This window comes from Stegostoma tigrinum, chromosome 27, assembly GCF_030684315.1.
Source record: "Stegostoma tigrinum isolate sSteTig4 chromosome 27, sSteTig4.hap1, whole genome shotgun sequence".
In the NCBI taxonomy this organism is placed as follows: domain Eukaryota; kingdom Metazoa; phylum Chordata; class Chondrichthyes; order Orectolobiformes; family Stegostomatidae; genus Stegostoma; species Stegostoma tigrinum.
In genome coordinates this window covers 48,995,629-49,016,063 of record NC_081380.1, presented here as the reverse complement: position 1 = coordinate 49,016,063, position 20,435 = coordinate 48,995,629, and the positions used below count along the sequence as shown (strand labels likewise).

Below are 20,435 nucleotides of genomic sequence, written 5' to 3'. Positions count from 1 at the left end.
TCAGCAAGGCGTTTGATAAGGTTCCCCACAATAGCCTATTGTACAAAATGCGGAGGAATGGGATTGTGGGAGATATAGCAGTTTGGATCAGAAATTGGCTTGCTGAAGGAAGACAGAGGGTGGTAGTTGATGGGAAATGTTCATCCTGGAGACCAGTTACTAGTGGTGTACCGCAAGGGTCGGTGTTGGGCCACTGCTGTTTGTCATTTTTATAAATGACCTGGATGAGGGCATTGAAGGATGGGTTAGTAAATTTGCAGACGACACTAAGGTGGGTGCAGTTGTGGATAGTGACGAAGGATGCTGATATTGGAGCTGTTGAGGGCCAGAGGGGCAGCCGGGAAGGAAAGCAGTGAGTATAAATACTCACCCTTCGACGCCAACGGCCATTTTGAGTGCGAGCAGCAGCGGAGGTAAGATGGACCCGGAAGACCGCAGCTAAGGTAAAGCAGTTTATTTTTAAAATTACTTACCGGTAGCGGGCAGCGGTGTTTTTCCTCTTTCAGAGAAGGAGCGGGAGCAGCAGAGGAAGTGACGAGGACCGGAGGGGCAGCCGGGAAGGAAAGCAGTGACCATATATATCAGCAAGGCGGCTAAACCCGAGACTCTACAACTGTAGAGTCTCCCACCCGCCCTCCTCCTCTAACCTAGTTAATAAGGTAAGGTTCATTCTAAACTTTCTCTATTGAATATAAGTTTGTTATTAATTTGTTATTATTACTTGAAGTAAGCTTTCTGCTTTAGTATTGAGTGGGTGTTCAGATAAGTGGGGTATGGATGCTAGGGCAGTTGCTTGCTCCTCCTGCAGAATGTGGCAGTTGGGAGATGTGGCACACGTCTCCGCTGGCTACATCTGCGGGAAGTGCACCCAACTCCAGCTCCTTGAAAACCGTGTTAGGGAAATGGAGCTGGAGCTGGATGAACTACGGATCATTCGGGAGGCAGAGGGGGTAATTGAGAGGAGTTATCGGGAGTTGGTCACTCCTAAGGCTCAGGACGAGGATAGATGGGTTACAGTTAGGGGGAGGAAAGGTGACAGACAGACAGTGCAGAGATCGCCTGTGGGCATTCCCCTCAGCAATAAGTATACCATTTTGGATACTGCTGGGGGGGATGACCTACCAGAGGAAAGCCATAGTAGTCAGTTCTCTGGCACTGAGCCGGACACTGTGGCAAAGAAGGGAAGGGTGCAGAATAGAAAAGTACTCGTGGTAGGGGACTCGATAGTTAGGGGAATCGACAGGAGATTTTGTGGTCAGGACCGGGATTCCCGGAAGGTATGTTGCCTCCCTGGTGCCAGGGTCCGGGATGTCTCCGATCGGGTGTATAAGGTTCTAAAAGGGGAGGGCGAACAGCTAAAAATCGTGTTACATATTGGCACAAATGGTATAGCCAGAAATAGGATTGAGGATATAAAAAGTGATTTCAGGGAGTTAGGATGGAAGCTGCAGAGCAGGACGAACAGAGTAGTGTTCTCTGGTTTACTACCAGTGACACGAGATAGCGAGGCGAGGAACAGGGAGCGGGCGCAGCTGAACACGTGGCTGCGCAGCTGGTGTAGGAGGGAGGGCTTCAGTTATGTAGACAATTGGGATGCCTTCTGGGGAAGGTGGGACCTGTACAAGAAGGACGGGTTGCATCTGAACTGGAAGGGGACCAATGTCCTGGGTGGAAGGTTTACTCGAGTAGTTCGAGAGGGTTTAAACTAGTATGGCAGGGGGGTGGGAACCTGAGCTGTATACCAGAGGTGAGCGTTGATGCAGGTGAGGCAGTAGCAAGAGGTAGACCAGCTAGTGGGAAGGATTTTCCTGGGAAGGAACCAAGGGATCGGTTAAAGTGTGTTTGCTTTAACGCAAGGAGTATCAGGAATAAGTGATGAACTTAGAGCATGGATCAGTACCTGGTGCTATGATGTTGTGGCCATAACAGAGAGATGGGTTTCTCAGGGGCAGGAATGGTTGCTGGATGTTCCAGGGTTTAGAGCATTTAAAAAGAATAGGGAGGGGGGAAGAGGAGGGGGTGTAGCACTACTAATCAGAGAGGGTATCACAGCTACAGAAGCTTCCATTGTCGAGGAAGATCTGCCTACTGAGTCAGTGTGGGTGGAAATTAGGAACAGCAAGGGAGTAGTCACCTCGTTAGGGGCTTACTACAGGCCCCCCAATAGCAGCAGGGAGATTGAAGAAAGCATAGGTCGACAGATTTTGGAAAAGCGTGCACGCAGTAGGGTTGTTGTAATGAGTGACTTTAACTTCCTAATATTGATTGGAACCTCCTTCGAGCAGAAGATTTGAATGGAGCTGTTTTTGTAAGGTGTGTTCAGGAGGGTTTCCTAACGCAGTACGTTGACAGGCCGACGAGGGGAGAGGCCATTCTAGACTTGGTGCTCGGCAACGAGCCGGGGCAGGTATCAGATCTTGTGGTGGGACAGCATTTTGGTGATAGTGACCATAACTGCCTCACATTCTACATAGCTATGGAGAAGGAGAGGATTAGGCAAAATGGGAGGATATTTAATTGGGGAAGAGGAAACTATGATGCGATTAGACATGAGTTAGGAAGCATGGACTGGGAGCAATTGTTCCATGGTAAGGGAACTATAGACATGTGGAGACTGTTTAAGGAACAGTTGTTGCGAGTGATGAGTAAATATGTCCCTCTGAGACAGGCAAGAAGGGGTAAGATAAAGGAACCTTGGATGACGAGAGCGGTGGACCTTCTCGTCAAAAGGAAGAAGGTAGCTTACATAAGGTGGAGGAAGCTAGGGTCAAGTTCAGCTAGAGAGGATTACTCACAGGCAAGGAAGGAGCTCAATAATGGTCTGAGGAGAGCCAGGAGGGGGCACGAGAAAGGCTTGGCAGAAGGAATCGGGAAAACACAAAGGCATTTTACACTTACATGAGGAATAAGAGAATGGTCAAAGAAAGAGTAGGGCCGATCAGGGATAGCATAGGGAACTTGTGTGTGGAGTCTGAGGAGGTAGGGGAAGCCCTAAATGAGTTTTTTGCTTCTGTCTTTACGAAAGAAACGAACTTTGTAGTGAATGAAACCTTTGAAGAGCAGGTGTGCATGCTGGAATGGGTAGAGATAGAGGAAGCTGATGTACTGAAAATTTTGTCAAACATTAAGATTGACAAGTCACCAGGCCCGGACCAGATTTGTCCTCGGCTGCTTTGGGAAGCGAGAAATGAAATTGCTTCGCCACTTGCGAAGATCTTTGCATCCTCGCTCTCCACTGGAGTCGTACCCGAGGACTGGAGAGAGGCAAATGTAATTCCTCTCTTCAAGAAAGGAAATAGGGAAATCCCTGGCAATTACAGACCAGTAAGTCTCACGTCTGTCGTCTGCAAGACGTTAGAAAGGATTCTGAGGGATAGGATTTATGACCATCTGGAAGAGCATGGCTTGATCAAATACAGTCAACACGGCTTTGTGAGGGGTAGGTCATGCCTCACAAACCTTACCGAGTTTTTTGAGGATGTGACTAGAAACGTTGATGAGGGTAAAGCTGTGGATGTGGTGTATATGGACTTCAGTAAGGCATTTGATAAGGTTCCCCATGGTAGGCTCATTCAGAAGGTCAGGAGGAATGGGATACAGGGGAACTTAGCTGCTTGGATACAGAATTGGCTGGCGAACAGAAGACAGCGAGTGGTAGTAGAAGGAAAATATTCTGCCTGGAAGTCAGTGGTGAGTGGGGTTCCACAGGGCTCTGTCCTTGGGCCTCTACTGTTTGTAATTTTTATTAATGACTTGGATGAGGGGATTGAAGGATGGGTCAGCAAGTTTTCAGACGACACAAAGGTCGGAGGTGTCGTTGACAGTATAGAGGGCTGTTGTAGGCTGCAGCGGGACATTGACAGGATGCAGAGATGGGCTGAGAGGTGGCAGATGGAGTTCAACCTGGATAAATGCGAGGTGATGCATTTTGGAAGGTCGAATTTCTAAGCTGAGTACAGGATTAAGGATAGGATTCTTGGCAGTGTGGAGGAACAGAGGGATCTTGGTGTGCAGATACATAGATCCCTTAAAATGGCCACCCAAGTGGACAGGGTTGTTAAGAAAGCATATGGTGTTTTGGCTTTCATTAACAGGAGGATTGAGTTTAAGAGTCGTGAGATCTTGTTGCAGCTCTATAAAACTTTGGTTAGACCGCACTTGGAATACTGCATCCAGTTCCGGTCGCCCTATTATAGGAAAGATATGGATGCTTTGGAGAGGGTTCAGAGGAGGTTTACCAGGATGCTGCCTGGACTGGAGGGCTTATCTTATGAAGAGAGGTTGACTGAGCTCGGTCTCTTTTCATTGGAGAAAAGAAGGAGGAGAGGGGACCTAATTGAGGTATACCAGATAATGAGAGGCATAGATAGAGTTGATAGCCAGAGACTATTTCCCAGGGCAGAAATGGCTAACACGAGGGGTCATAGTTTTAAGCTGGTTGGTGGAAAGTATAGAGGGGATGTCAGAGGCGGGTTCTTTACACAGAGAGTTGTGAAAGCATGGAATGCGTTGCCAGCAGCAGTTGTGGAAGCAAGGTCATTGGGGTCATTTAAGAGACTGCTGGACATGCATATGGTCACAGAAATTTGAGGGTGCATTCATGAGGATCAGTGGTCGGCACAACATCGTGGGCTGAAGGGCCTGTTCTGTGCTGTACTGTTCTATGTTCTATGTTCTGTGCTGTAGGTTGCAGAGAGACATAGATAAGCTGCAGAGCTGGGCTGAGAGGTGGCAAATGGACTTTAATGCGGACAAGTGTGCGGTGATGCACTTTGGTAGGAGTAACCGGAAGGCAAAGTACAGGGCTAATGGTAAGATTCTTAGCAGTGTAGATGAGCAGAGAGATCTCGGTGTCCATGTACACAGATCCTTGAAAGTTGCCACCCAGGTTGACAGGGCTGTTAAGAAGGCATACAGTGTTTTAGCTTTTGTTAATAGAGGGATCGAGTTCCGGAACCAAGAGGTCATGCTGAAGCTGTACAAAATTCCGGTGCGGCCGCACTTGGAGTATTGTGTACAGTTCTGGTCACCGCATTATAAGAAGGATGTGGAAGCTTTGGAAAGGGTGCAGAGGAGATTTACTAGGATGTTGCCTGGTATGGAGGGAAGGTCTTATGAGGAAAGGCTGAGGGACTTGAGGCTGTTTTCATTAGAGAGAAGAAGGTTGAGAGGTGACTTAATTGAAACATATAAAATAATCAGAGGGTTAGATAGGGTGGATAGAGAGAGCCTTTTTCCTAGAATGGTGAGGGCGAGCACGAGGGGACATAGCTTTAAAGCTAAGGGATGAAAGATATCAGAGGTAGTTTCTTTACTCAGAGAGTAGTAAGGGAATGGAACGCTTTGCCTGCAACGGTTGTAGATTCGCCAACTTTAGGTACATTTAAGTCGTCATTGGATGAGCATGTGGATGTACATGGAATAGTGTAGGTTAGATGGGCTTCGGATCGGTATGACAGGTCGGCACAACATCGAGGGCTGAAGGGCCTGTTCTGTGCTGTAATGTTCTATGTTCTGTGTTCTGCTTTGTATTGCTTGAATGCTTGACTTGCTCCAGGAACAGTGCAGATGGAGTACATGTGTATTCTCTGGTGCATGAGCAGAATGGTTTCTGTGGGAGGCCACTTTAAGTTCTCAGCTGTGGCTCCATTCATCAATGGCAATGAGAGTTCCAGGGTGCCAGCATTACCAGAATGCTCCCTGGTATTAGCTGCACACGCTCATTGCAGTGGAGACAATAGAGACTGTCAGACCAACAATGTTGACTGTAATCCACTTCATTACGTCAGCCTGTGTTGTGACAGCACTGAGACACTGGGTGCCAGTTTATTCTGATACGGCCTCAAGGAAAGACAGCCTTCTCCAAATGTCACCTCTCTCTATCTGCGCACTAACTCAAATGTAGTCCGCTTCTCTTAGAGTTTTCTTGCCCCAGATTATCATCACATAGTGCTTACTCACAAACAAGTCACTTCTGATCCAGATCTGGCTCCCACCCATTTTGTACACGGCACCCTCCCATCCAGAATGAGCTCGTTCTTGATAAAAATTGGGCCCTCTTCCAATCCAGAATGATCTCTTTCCCAATCTGGACTGGGGTCCCTCACTACACAGTTTGGGATCCCTCCCTGTCCGGACTGGGCACCCTCTCCCTGTCCGGACATGGGAGACTGCCACTGTGGACTGGCCTTCCTCTCGATCGGGACAGGGCCCCACCCTACTGTGGACGAGGCTGTCTCCTGCTCCCTGGGTGCAGTGAGAAATTGTTGTCCTCTCAGTAAATGCTATTCTGACTGTCTACCTGCCAGAGAGATAAACTGTGAGAAAGTCAATTGATTACAAAGTATTAGAATAACTCTTGGGTCTTATATGACAGTGATCTGCACCATGGGTGAGAGCCTGTTCTAATCCAACAAGGGGATGTTTCACTCAGAACCAGAGTTGTTTGGCCACAAATCAAGGCCAATCTCACTCACAGGGCCAGTGAGTACGGAGACAGGTCATTAATATTTGATACAGCCATCGTAGAGCCACCTGGAATCTCCAGTCACTGCTATATTTACACAAATATTGCCAGTTACAGAAAGTTTACACTGGGATAAAGTCCTGTCTGTGACAAGAAAGTGTCAAATTCATTATCTTTTGAATCATTCCTTTCCAATTACTTCTGATAACTGTGCCCCAGTAATAACATTCACTGTTCACTGCATCACATGTCTTACTCACTGTTACTTTAAACAATATCTCAGGCAGGAATTCCAAACCTTGTTCCCGATTCTCTGTTTTTCCAGGTTGGTTTCCCATTTTCCCAACTGACTTGGGCGGTGTTCCTTGCTCTAGGAGAAAAGGATGTGAAGTTTCCTGGTGTGGATATTTTGGAAGGAAAGGCAGAGCTATCCCAGACACGTTCTGCAGTTGGACTGACCAAGGACAAGAGCTGGATTCGCTGTTTGTCAAGTGACGTTTTTTATTAGCATGGGCTCTCAGCAGAGGGAGCTCTCCAACATTGAGAATTGGATTTCTAACTGAGAGGTAGTAAGAACTGCCGATGCTGGAGTCAAAGTTAACACAATGTGGAGCTGGAGGAGCACATTTCTGAAGTAGGGACCCGACCCGAAACATCAACTTTCCCACTCCTCTGATGCTGCCTGGACTTCAAACTGAGCCGTCTCTCATTACTAATACCGACTAAATGATAAGACCAGTTTACTTACTGTTTCCATCAATTTTATGTTAATTCATCGCCGACCCTCCCCCCAGAATTCTAAGTAATCACTGCTAAGATTGGATTGTGGACTATACTCTTATGGGAAATATGGTGTTAATTCACTGCTCACAGTGTCTGTTACTGGATTTTGAGAAGAAAGGTGCAGTTTATTTTGAAGGGTACAGTCCATGGACTGTTTGCAGTAATAGGACTGAACCTGGCCAGTATGGTCTCAGACTGTGCCACAGCCAGGTGGAAGGGTGGCTTGGGCACTCCTCACGCACACGGCCCCATTCTGTTGCTGTATTTAAAATAACAGCAGAAGTTTTATAATTCTCCAGGCAGGAGAATCAGTGACAAAAATTGAAGATGCTGGAAATAGCTCAGCAGATCTGGCAGCATCTGTGAAGAAAATATCAGGGTTAACATTCTGGGTCTGGTGACCCTTCCTCAGAAGCAGAGAATCAGTGTATCCTCTATCTTCTATCCATCAGTGAAATAAAGACAAATCAAGATGGACAGATTTTTACAAGAGATTTAGATTGTGAGCCAGAAAGTGGAGTTGAGGCCAAAGGTCACTCATGACCAGGATTACCAGAATCTTGAACCCAGCTTCCCCTCTCCCCGATGTAAAGGTAAAGATGGGGTGAGAGGGGAACCTCAGCATAGCTTTCCCAAACAGTGACCATCTGCTTCAAAGTATCTGCCTGGAACTTCCCTGGGGTGAGTATGGAGACTGAAGAGGCATTCAATCAGCTGGGGTCGCACCAGTTTCTTGCATCAACCTCCAATGAAGTCAGCGGCAGCTTGCTGCCAGGTGAGGTCCTTAAATAGGCAGCTAATGCCCACATATTAAGCCGATGGTGGGCAGTGGTTCACTGTATGGGCATCAAACATGGCAGACAAGGCAGTGTGGGATTGTTTGAGGGTGAGGATAGGATGTACCCAATTCAGTGCCTGACTGAGGTCCCAGTACCAGGCAAGAGACAGCTTGCTCCCACCACTGTCCCCTCCATCTCTCACCTTGGCCTGGTTCCCATGGTCACCGTACCTCATTGGGAGCATTCACTGCCAGTAACTGTCACTATCAGTGATCTCTGATTGGCTAGAAGGATTTGGTAGACAAGATTCCCACTGACAGGGTCCTTGATCCCGGGGAAGGTTCACACTGGCTTGTTAAATGCTTCAGTAGCACAGAACACAGCACGCCATCTATAAAAAAATGTAATGGGTTCAATCCAGCTGACAGGCAAGATCCTGTCAGTCCCAATAAATTCAGCCCAAACAGTTATGGACTGTACCGAGTGGGCAGACATTGCCCAGCGAGACAGATGGTGCCCTGTGAGACAGACATTGCCCAGCGAGTTTCATGTCGCCAATTGTGGCATACATTTACTTTCCAACAGGCCACCTGAGGACTACGTGTGGCCTTAGATGGGTGCAAAGTCTGGTGGTGAGCTCTCCTGACCTGAATCTCCTACCTGAGCTGCTCTTCGCCTTGTCCTCGCTGAGCTCAGTGATGGTTCCCATGGGAACTGTTTTCTTCAGTCTCAATGAGCTCGAGATCGGGCTGCCAGCAGATTTTGTTAGTAAATCATCACTGCTTTTACTCTTCCCCTGAGAGAAAAGATTGGAAAGTAACAGCAAAATGGAGACAGTTGCATTGCTCACTAGGACAGTTAGTTACAATAGAAATATCAAGCTTAGACCCACCTTGTGTGAACCATCACGAATAGAAATCCATCACAGTTTTAGAAACATAGGAAGAGGAGGAGGCCATTTAGCCCATGAAGCATCGTCAGTATTTAACTGAATACGATCAATCTGTGACTTTGCTCCATTTACCCTCCCCTGTTCCAAATTGTCAATTCAAACTGCTCCTCATATGACAAGCCCTTCATTCCTGGATCATTCTTTTAATCCTCCTAAGGATCCCCTCAATGCCATCAAATCCTTCCTTAGATACAGAGCCCTAAACTGCTCACAATATTCCAAATGCAGTGTGACCAGAGCTTTGTACAGCCTCAGCAGTACATTTTGATTTCTGTATTCTGGCCCTCTCGAAATGAACACTAACATTGCATATCCCTTCCTAACTACCAAATTAATCTGCATATTAACCTAAAGAGAATCTCCCAAGTTCCTTTGTGTTTCAGATTCCTGGACCTTCTCCACATTTAGAAAATAGTCAATGCCTCTATTCTTCTTACCAAAGTGCATAACCTGACACTTTCCCACATTGTATTCCATTTACCACCTCTTTGTTCACTCTCCAAGCCTGTCCAAGTCTTTCTGCAAACTCACCACATCCTCAACAATACCTCGCACACCACCCATTTTTGTGTCACCAGCAAACATAGCAACAATGCCCTCAGTTCCTTCGGCCAAATCGTTAGTGTATAACATGAATAATTGTGGTCCCAATACTGACCTCTGTGCAATTCCACTAGTCACTGTCTGCCATTTGGAAAAAGTTTCCTTAATCCCCACTCTTTGCCTTCTGCCAGTCAGCCAATCCCCTCTATCCATGCCAGTATCTTGCCACTGACACCACAGATTAGAATCATAGAATCTACAACAATATGGAAACAGGCCATTTGGCCCAACAAATTCACACTGACCCTCTAAGAGCATCCCACCCAGACCCAGCCTCTTCTCTATCCCTGTAACCTGCACTTCCCATGGCTAATTCACCTAACTGACACATCCCTGAAAACTATGGGCTATTTAGCATGGCAAATCCACCTATCTTGCTCATCTTTGGACTGTGGAAGGAAACTGGAGCACCAGGAGGAAACCCACGCAGACATGGTGAGAATGTGCAAACTCCACACAGACAGTCACCTGAGGGTGGAATCAAACCCAGGTCCCAGTGCTAGCCATTGAGCCACTGTGCCGTCCCTTATCTTGTCTTATCTTACTTCGTAGCCTCCTGTGCGGCACCTAGTCAAAAGCCTTCTGGCAATCCAAACAGACCACGTCCACTGGTTTTGCCTTGTCTAACATGCTTGTTATCCCCTCAAAGAATTCTAACAGATTTGTTGGGCATGACCTCCCCTTGATGAAGCCATGCTGACTGAGTTCTGTTTTACCACACACTTCCAAATACTCTATCATCTCATCCCTGATAACAGACTCTAAAATTTACCAACAGCCAAGGCAGGCTAACTGGCCGATAGTTCCCTAACTTCTGCCTCCCTCCCTTCTTAAGCAGGGTGTTATGTTAGCCATTTTCCAGCCCTCTGGAACCCTCACGGATTCCAGTGATTCTTGAAAGATCATCGCTAATGCCTCAACAATGTCCTCAGCTATCACCGTCAAAACTCTAGGCTGTATTCCACCTGGTCCAGGTGATTTATCCACCTTCACACCTTTCAGCTTCCCCATCACGTTAGAACATAGAACATAGAAAAGTACAGCACAGTACAGGCCCTTCAGCCCACGATGTTGTGCCATGGAATAGTCCTAATCCAAAAATAAAATAACCTAACCTGCATTCCCCTCAATTCACTGCTGTCCATGTGCATGTCCAGCAGTCACTTAAATGTCACTAATGACTCTGCTTCCATGACTAACACTGGCAAACTATTCCATGTGCTCACAACTCTCTGGGTAAAGAACCTCCCTCTATAGCTTCCTCCTAACACCTTCAAAATATGACCCCTTGTGGCAGTCAATCCTGCCTTGGGGAAAGTCTCTGGCTATCGACTCTATCCATGCCTCTCATTACCTTGTACACCTCGATCAGGTCACCTCTCGTCCTCCTTCTCTCCAGAGAGAAAAGTCCGAGCTCAGTCAACCTCTCCTCGTAAGACAAGCCCTCCAGTCCAGGCAGCATCCTGGTAAACCTCCTTTGCACCCTGACCAAAGCCTCCACATCTTTCCTATAATAGGGCGACCAGAACTGGACACAATATTCCAAGTGTGGTCTCACCAGGGTTTTGGAGAGCTGCAGCATAACCTCGTGGCTCTTAAACTCGATCCCCCTGTTAATGAAAGCCAAAATACCATATGCTTTCTTAACAACCTTATCCACTTGGGTGGCAACTTTGAGGGAGCTACGCACTTGAACACCAAGATCCTGCTGTTCCTCCACACTGCCGAGAATCCTGCCTTTAATCCTATATTCAGCATTTAAGTTCGACCTTCCAAAATGCATCACTCCGCATTTATCCAGGTTGAATTCCATCTGCCATTTCTCAGCCTAGTTCTGCATACTGTCAATGTCTCGCTGAAGCCTGCAATAGCCCTCGATACTATCAACAGCACGTCCAACCTTTGTGTCATCAGCAAACATACTAACCCACCCCTCAACCTCCTCATCTAAGTCATTTATAAAAACTACAAACAGCAGAGGCCCAAGAACAGAACCCTGTGGGACACCACTCAGCACTGACCTCCAGGCAGAATACTTACCATCTACAACCACTCTCTGCCTCCTGCCAGCCAACCAATTCTGAATCCAGACAGCGAAATCACCCTGTATGCCATACCTCCTGACTTTATGAATGAGCCTGGGCTGGGGAACCTTATCAAATGCCTTGCTGAAGTCCATGTACACCACATCCACTGCTCGACCCTCATCAACCTGTCTCGTGACTTCCTCAAAGGAATCAGTAAGATTTGTAAGGCATGACCTGCCCCTCACAAAGCCATGCTGACTCCCTTTAATAACGCTATGCTTTTCCGAATAGTCATAAATCCTATCCCTCAGAATTCTTTCCCAAACCTTGCTGACCACAGACACAAGGGATTTCCCTATTCCCTTTCTTGAATAGAGGAACAACACTTGCTTCCCTCCAATCTTCTGGTACGATTCCCGTGGAGAGTGAGGAAGCAAAGATCTTCACCAGCGGCTTAGCAACCTCCTTTCTCGCTTCCTGGAGCAACCTAGGATAAATCTGGTCTGGCCCTAGGGACTTATCAATCTTAATGTTTGCCAAAATTTCCAGCAGATCAACTTCCTCAATCTCGATCTGTTCAAGCCTGTTTTTCTGCTCCTCAAAGTTCTCATTCACAACAAGGTCCCTTTCCTTAGTGAAAACTGGAGCAAAAAACTCATTTAGGGTTTCCCCTATCTGCTCAGACTCCACGCACAAGTTCTCTACGCTATCCCTGATCGGCCCTACCTTCTCCCTGATCATTCTCTTATTCCTCGCGTATGAGTAAAATGCCTTTGGGTTCTCCCTAATCCTTCCTGCCAAGCCTTTTTCGTGCCCCTTCCTGGCCCTCCTCAGTCCACTTTTGAGCTCCTTCCGAGCAAGCCTATAATCCTCTAAAGCTGTGCTAGACCCTTGCTTCCTCCACCTTACATAAGCTGCCTTTTTCTTTTTGACGAGAAACACCTCTATTCCCGTCATCCAAGGCTCCTTAATCCTACCCCTTCTTACCTGTCTCAGATGAACAAATCTATACATCACTCACAACAACTGCTCCTTAAACACTCTCCACATGTCTGTTGTGCCCTTTCTGTGGAACAATTGCTCCCAATCTGTACTTCCCAACTCCTGCCTGATAGCGTCATAGTTTCCTTTACCCCAGTTAAATATCTTCCCCTGGTAACTGCTCCTTTCCCTTTCCATGTCTATGGTAAATGTGAGGCTGTTGTGGTCACTGTCGCCAAAGTGTTCTCCCACCACGAGATCTGACACCTGTCCTGGCTCATTGCCGAGCACCAAATCCAGAATGGCCTCCCCCCTCATCGCCTGTCCACATACTCAGTAAGGAATCCCTCCTGAACACACCTGACAAAAACGGTTCCATCCAAACCATCTGCACTAAGGAGGTTTCAATCTATATTGGGAAAGTTGAAGTCACCCATAACAACAACCCTGATACGTTTGCACTTTCCAACAATCTGCCGGCCAATGAGTTCTTCGATCTCCCAACTGCTATTTGGGGCTCTGTAGAAAACCTCCAGTGAGGTGACTGCTCCCTTGCTGTTCCTAACTTCCACCCATACTGACTCAGTCAACACACCTTCCTCGGCAACCTTCATTTCTCTTGCTGTGATGCACTCTCTGATTAGCAACACTACACCCACTCCTCTTTCTCCCCCCTCGCTGTTCTTTTTAAATGTTCTAAACCCTGGAACATCCAGCAACCATTCCTGCCCCTGTGAAACCCACGTCTCCGTTATGGCCACAACATCATAGTCCCAAGTACTGATCCATGCTTTAAGTTTGTCACTCTTAATTCCGACACTCCCTGCGTTAAAGCAGACACATTTTAACCGAGATAACAAAATGTGAGGCTGGATGAACACAGCAGGCCAAGCAGCATCTCAGGAGCACAAAAGCTGACGTTTCGGGCCTAGACCCTTCATCAGAGAGGGGGATGGGGTGAGGGTTCTGGAATACCTCACCCCATCCGCCTCTCTGATGAAGGGTCTAGGCCCGAAACGTCAGCTTTTGTGCTCCTGAGATGCTGCTTGGCCTGCTGTGTTCATCCAGCCTCACACTTTGTTATCTTGGATTCTCCAGCATCTGCAGTTCCCATTATCTCTGATACATTTTAACTGATCCCTTCATTCCATCACATGCAAAACTTCCCGGTAGATTCACTGCATCCTGCCACTGCCTCATCTACTACTATGCCCCCTCGCCCCTCAGATGTGTCACTCTGGTTCCCACCCCTCTGCCAAACTAGTTGTCCTTAATGATGGCCACTACATTCACTTCTGCCCCATGACACTATTGACGTTCTGAAATGTTGCTGGTGTCTTCCACTGTGAAATATCGATGCCAAGTACCAATTCAGTTCCTCTGCCATTTCCCTGGCATCTACAGAATTTGAGGGAAGAGTGTACCATATTTCCACTGCAATAAAATAAATAGTTCTGGAGAGACTCAGGAGTCACCATCTCACTGAGCAACGATGAGCTGCCATCACTTTCTGGCCAGCAGTTTTCTCAGAACCAGAAACGTTAACTCTGCTTCTCTCTGAAGATGTGCTGAGTTTCTCCAGCATTTTCTTTTTAATTAGTTTTAGATTGCCTGCATCTGCACTATTTTGTTTGTATTCTTCAAGGCCTCAAGCTATGTGAAGAAATGCTTCCGGAAAGGCTTGGCTTTAATTTGAAGGTTCTGCCCCCTTGATCTCGGCTCCCTGCCCCTTATCAGAGGAAATAGTTTCTCTTTATCAACTCCTTTAATCATCTTAAAAACTTCAATTAGCTCACCCTTTAATCTTCTCAAGCCAAGGGAATACAAACCAACACGATTTAACCTGTCCTCATAATTTAATTGTTGTAGCCCCACTATCATTCTGGTGATTTTGCAAGTTGTCTCCTTCTGCCCTGAGACCTGTATGCCCTTTCGAGAGGTTCATTGCCTGGTAATGGGCAGAGTTATTCTACATGGAGGCTGAGCAAAGTTATTAACTGAAGCAGAACTTCCAGCTCTGCGCACTCCAACCCCTGGAGAGAAAGGCAACATTCCATTTCCCTTTTTGATTCCTGTTGCTATCCCGGAGCTAGATTTGATTGATTCATGTACATGCACACCCCAACATTCCAGTCCAAATATTCTGGTTGGATTTTCTCAAAAATCAGAGCAGCTGACCTACGTTTCACACACTGAGCATTGGCTCTAGATTTGACCACTTGCCAGGTCATCGTTTTTCTAGACTCGTTTCCACAGACACGATTCATTTCCAGACTATAAACAGAAAATGCTGCAAACATGCAAACTGTTAATAAGCATCTGCAACAGGAGGGACTATTAAAGTTTAACATCACATTCTGGGGAGAAATATGAACTGTAACACAGGCAGAGACAGCGAATAATCAGTCCCAAGTGTGACCATCAGTAAACTACATGTGTAACAGGCCACATGCTCCTGACATGCAATATCTCTTTTCAGCACTTTGTAGTTCTCCTCAGTGTCTCTTCCTGTTACCTAGAACCACTCAATGGCACACCACATTTCTTTCTGTTCACTGTCTCTGCCTCACAGCTACTCTGTCCTGTGCACTGCATCTCTCCTTGGTACCTGCTTTTCTCTCCCACTTCTGGAGAGAATGGAGCGATTAAGTTGAATGAATGGTTCATTTAGCTGAAATGGGAATGTATTACAACTCAATTCAGGATTAGACTAGATCCCCTACAGTGTGGGAACAGGCCCTTTGGCCCAACGAGTCCACACCGCCCCTTGAAGAATCCCACACAGACCCATCCCCCTATAAACCACACACCCCTGAACACCACGTGCAATTTAGCATGGCCAATCCACCTAGCCTGCACATCTTTGGACTGTGGGAGGAAACCGGAGCACCAGGAGGAAACCCATGCAGACACGGGGAGAATGTGCAAACTCCACACAGACAGTCGCCTGAGGCCGGAATCGAACCTGGGTCCCTGGTGCTGTGAGGCTGCAGTGCTCACCACTTAGCCACTGTGCCGCCCAGGATGTCAGACCTTGGGACAAAGCCCTTTACCCAGTTGCAGCATTGCTGGTGCATCCCACACCAGTGAGCTGAATCATACCTTGGTGAGCTGGGAGTTGGTAGGGAATGAAGACAGGAGTCTTGAGGACTTGGCTCCAGGTGTTGTAAGACTGGAAGCTCGTGGTCTCTCCATGTTCCGGCTGCACTGTTTGCTCACTGGAGCTATGGGCTTAATCACTGCACCCTTCATTTCTGATCCCCAGAGTACACTTGACTGAAATAGAACACAGAACAGACCCATGAGTTAGAGCAGATAAGAAACATTGAGAAACCACAAGGTCATACCCCTAGCTCACACTAAGACTTACGTTGGCTCCTGATATGGCTACGCTTTGATTTTAAATTTCTCATCTTGCATTCAAAATGGGATCTTCAAATACAAGGATTAGGATGGGTGAGAGCACATGAGGGAAGATGGAGCATGCGAGAAGATGGAGTATGCGACAGTGAGACTGGCAGAGCATAAACACTGGTGGGAGGTGGCTTCAGTAGCAAAGACAGAGTGAATGTGAAGTTGCAGAAAGAACAGCAGAGGCTATTGACCTGTTCACGGCAGGTTAGCCTTTCTTCCACAACATGGAGACTGCACTGACTTGTGTGGGGACCTCAGATAAGTCCGCCAGGCTTTGGTGGGACAGCCTTTCCTGCCAGTCGTCTAGGAGGAGGATGCCCCTCCATCAGGAACTCCTCAGCTCCTGTCGGAGAATCAGGCCACCATTTTGCCCTTCTCCAACATGTTCAAACTCCGTCCTTGACTGATCCTCGGAATGCCAGTGCTCGTCGGGCTGCATTTTGGGCCTTTAAAGGTCGTCTGGGTGTCAGAGATGCTGGTGTTATGGTGGCTATCCACTGAGTCCCAAGTCACTCTGGCAACATGCAGAGCGGGGATGGAATGGGATGGGAGGGATTATTGTTTGATGTGTTTGTGCTCAGACTTTTGGTACAGTTAGAGAAATAGCCTTGTTATGAAATAGACCAGACCTCTTGAAGTATATTATGCAGATAACCTGGACCATAAATTTTATAAGATATAATAGGAACTGCAGATGATGGAGAATCCAAGGTAACAAAGTGTGGAGCTGGATGATCACAGCAGGCCAAGCAGTATCTTCGGAGCAGAAAAGCTGACGTTTTGGGCCTAGAGAAGGGTCTAGGCCTGAAACGTCAGTTTTTCTGCTCCTAAGATGCTGCTTGGCCTGCTGTGCTCATCTAGTTCCACATTTTCTGTTATCTTCATAAATTTTACATTTTTTTAAAAAGCAAGTGTAAGAAGCTGTGTTCCAGATATGATTTGATTGGTCCACACTAAGCTTAAATCAAAATACTCTTTTTATTAAAACACAGATAAATGCAGAAAAAGGAACAATTGGGGTAACTTTACTCTATGGTAAATAATGTATTATTTAACCACTGCTAACTGTTAACACTGATCAACTGTTCCAATACAGGCAATATGCCATAAGCAGGCCTCTGACAAAGACAATTCAGCAACACTGTTATATTATTATTAATCTCACCTGCTGTCTCTCTCCAGTCCAAAAGAAGGAAACAATCTGCCTCTTTTGACTATGTAGAGGAAGCCTTGCTCTCTAAGACTTCACTCCAGCAGCACAGAACCTAGGAATGTTAAGGGTACAGCTATTTTACTGGGAGCGCATTATAGGACCTCAAAGAGTCTGTGGGAAATAGAGGAGCAAATATGTAGACAGTTCTTAGAGATATAAAAGTAATAATCAGGTAATTATACTAAGGGATTTCAACTTTCCCAGCATAAATTGGGATAGTCTTAGTGTGAAGGGTTTACAGAGGGTGGATTTCTTGAAATGTATCCAAGGATTTTTTTATATCAATACACAAGGCCCAGCAAAGGATGGTGCAGTGCTGGATCTGGTTTTGCGGAAAGAAGCAAGACAAGTGTTTGCTGTTGTAGTGGGGGGAATATTTCAGTAATAGTGACCATAACATGATACAGTTCAAATTTGTTCTGGACAAGGAAAATGATGACCTGCATCAGTTTTGGATTGGGGAAAACAGATTTTATTAAAATAAATCAGGATCTGGCCATGTAGACTGGGAACAGCTTCTTGCAGGTTTGTCGATAGTGGAGCAATGAGGGGGCATTCAAGAATGAACTGGGGAAGAGTGTACAGGTCCAACATGTACCCTTTAGAGGGATATGTAGGAGCAACAAGTTCAGAGAACCCTGGATGTTTATGACAGTTCAGATGGGATAAAGAAGAAAAGTAGGATTTTTAGCAAGTCCAAAGGGAGCAATTCAGCTGTAGTCCTACAGAAACATAGGAAGGGCAGGAGGGAATTTAAGAAAGCAATTAGAAGAACAAAAAAGGGACATGAAAAAGGACTTGTGAACAGGATTAGGGGAATCCCAAGATATTTTATAAATACATTACAAGGAAGAGATTAACCAGGAAAAGAGTAAGGCATATTAGGGACCAAGGGGGCAATCTGCCTGTAGAGCCAGAGGATATTGAATGGGTGCTGAATGACTACTTCTCTTCGGTCTTCACTCTGGGAAAGGATAATGTAGATATGGAATTCAGAAAAGGGACTATGGAGAACTTCCTAATAAAAACCAAAAGAACTGCAGATGCTGTAAATCAGGAACAAAATCAGAAGTTGCTAGAAAAGCTCAGCAGGTCTGGCAGCATCTGTGGAGAAAATCAGAGTTAACATTTCTAGTCCTGAGGAAGGGCCACTGGACCCGAAATGTTAACTCTGATTTTTCCTCTGCAGATGCTGCTAGACCAAACAGCAACTCCTGTTTTTGTTTTGTTGACTATGAAGAACTTTCACAGTTTGGCATTGGAAATGGGGAAGTATTAGAGGTTCTGTCAGGCTTAAAAGCAGGCAAATCTCCTGGCCCGTACAAACTGCATCTCAGACGGCTGCAGGAGGCAAGGCAGGAAATTGCAGGGGCTCTGACACATATTTTTAATTCCTTTCTGGCTACAGCAGAAGTGCCAGAGGACTGGAGGATGGCTAGTATGGTTTCACTTAAGAGGGATGGTAAAGCTGAACCAGGAAATTAGAGTACTAAGACTCATGTCAGTGGTTGGGAAACTACTAGGAGAAAATTGTGAATGGGCAAATTAATACTCACTTGGGAAGGCAGAGCTTAACGAGATATAAGCATGGCTTTGTCAGCGGGAGGTCATGCATAACAAATTTGTTAGAACTTTTAAAAAGTATGATTAAGTATGTGGATGAGGGAAGTTTGGTTAATGTAGTTTCTATAGATTTTAATGAAGCTTTTGACAAGGTCCCACATGGGAGATTGATTGAGAAGGTTAAAGTACATAGGACTAAGGGAAACCTGGCAAGATGGATCAGAAACTGGCTTAGAAATAGAACACAAAGGGTATTGATAGAAGGATATTAGAGAGACTGGAAGCCAGTGTCCAGAGATGTACCACACAAGGATCAGGAGAGGGGCCTTACTGCTTGTTTTATATATACATATGTATATGTATAAATGATACAGGTGAAAATGTGGGGAAAGTGTGAAGCAAATTTGTAGACAACGCCAAGACTAATACACTTAATAGCAAAGAAGATGGATGTAGGTTACAGGAAGATATAGTTGGGTTAGTCAGATGGGCAGGCTAGTGGCAAATGGTATTTAACTGAGAAGTATGAAGTGCTGCACTTCAGAAGAAGAAACAAGATGACAGAGTATTAAATGAATGGCAGGACCCTGGTAGCTAGAGGTACAAAGGGATCTTGGGGTAATTATTCACAGATGCTCGAAATTGACAGAGCACATGAATATGAGAATTAAGAAGGCACATAAGACACTTGATATCATCAATCATGGCATAACAGCAAGGAGGTAATGTTGGAATTTTACAGGGCGCTGGTTAGACCATGACTGGACCTACACAGACCGCACCTACACAGGCCCCAAACCCCACCTCTTCCTCCGGTACATTGATGACTGTATCGGCGCCGCCTCTTGCTCCCCAGAGGAGCTCGAACAGTTCATCCACTTCACCAACACCTTCCACCCCAACCTTCAGTTCACCTGGGCCATCTCCAGCACATCCCTCACCTTCCTGGACCTCTCAGTCTCCATCTCAGGCAACCAGCTTGTAACTGATGTCCATTTCAAGCCCACCGATTCCCACAGCTACCTAGAATACACCTCCTCCCACGCACCCTCCTGCAAAAATTCCATCCCCTATTCCCAATTCCTCCGCCTCCGCCGCATCTGCTCCCACGATAAGACATTCCACTCCCGCACATCCCAGATGTCCAAGTTCTTTAAGGACCGCAACTTTCCCCCCACAGTGATCGAGAACGCCCTTGACCGCGTCTCCCGCATTTCCCGCGACACATCCCTCACACCCCGCCCCCGCCACAACCGCCCCAAGAGGATCCCCCTCGTTCTCACACACCACCCTACCAACCTCCGGATACAACACATTATCCTCCGACACTTCCGCCATTTACAATCCGACCCCACCACCCAAGACATTTTTTCATCCCCTCCCCTGTAAGCTTTCTGGAGAGACCACTCTCTCCGTGACTCCCTTGTTCGCTCCACACTGCCCTCCAACCCCACCACACCCGGCACCTTCCCCTGCAACTGCAGGAAATGCTACACTTGCCCCCACACCTCCTCCCTCACCCCTATCCCAGGCCCCAAGATGACATTCCACATTAAGCAGAGGTTCACCTGCACATCTGCCAATGTGGTATACTGCATCCACTGTACCCGGTGCGGCTTCCTCTACATTGGGGAAACCAAGCGGAGGCTTGGGG

General features: G+C 46.6%; 1 protein-coding gene across 3 annotated transcripts in view; it reads right to left on the bottom strand.

Moving 5' to 3' along the window:
* The window catches only part of specc1 (sperm antigen with calponin homology and coiled-coil domains 1), a 71,771-nt gene that overhangs the window by 43,033 nt on the left and 8,303 nt on the right, over nt 1-20,435 (bottom strand). Inside the window, exons 2-5 of one of the 3 annotated variants that reach the window (XM_059655466.1) lie at nt 17,171-17,270; nt 15,694-15,867; nt 8,689-8,824; nt 6,765-6,836 (exon numbers count right to left, since the gene is read on the bottom strand). In XM_059655466.1, the coding sequence (XP_059511449.1) occupies nt 6,765-6,836; nt 8,689-8,824; nt 15,694-15,843 (358 nt within the window). In that variant the 5' untranslated portion in view covers nt 15,844-15,867; nt 17,171-17,270. The remainder of the gene's footprint in view (nt 1-6,764; nt 6,837-8,688; nt 8,825-15,693; nt 15,868-17,170; nt 17,271-20,435) is intronic. The other 2 variants (XM_048557325.2, XM_048557324.2) reach the window with 2 other exon arrangements.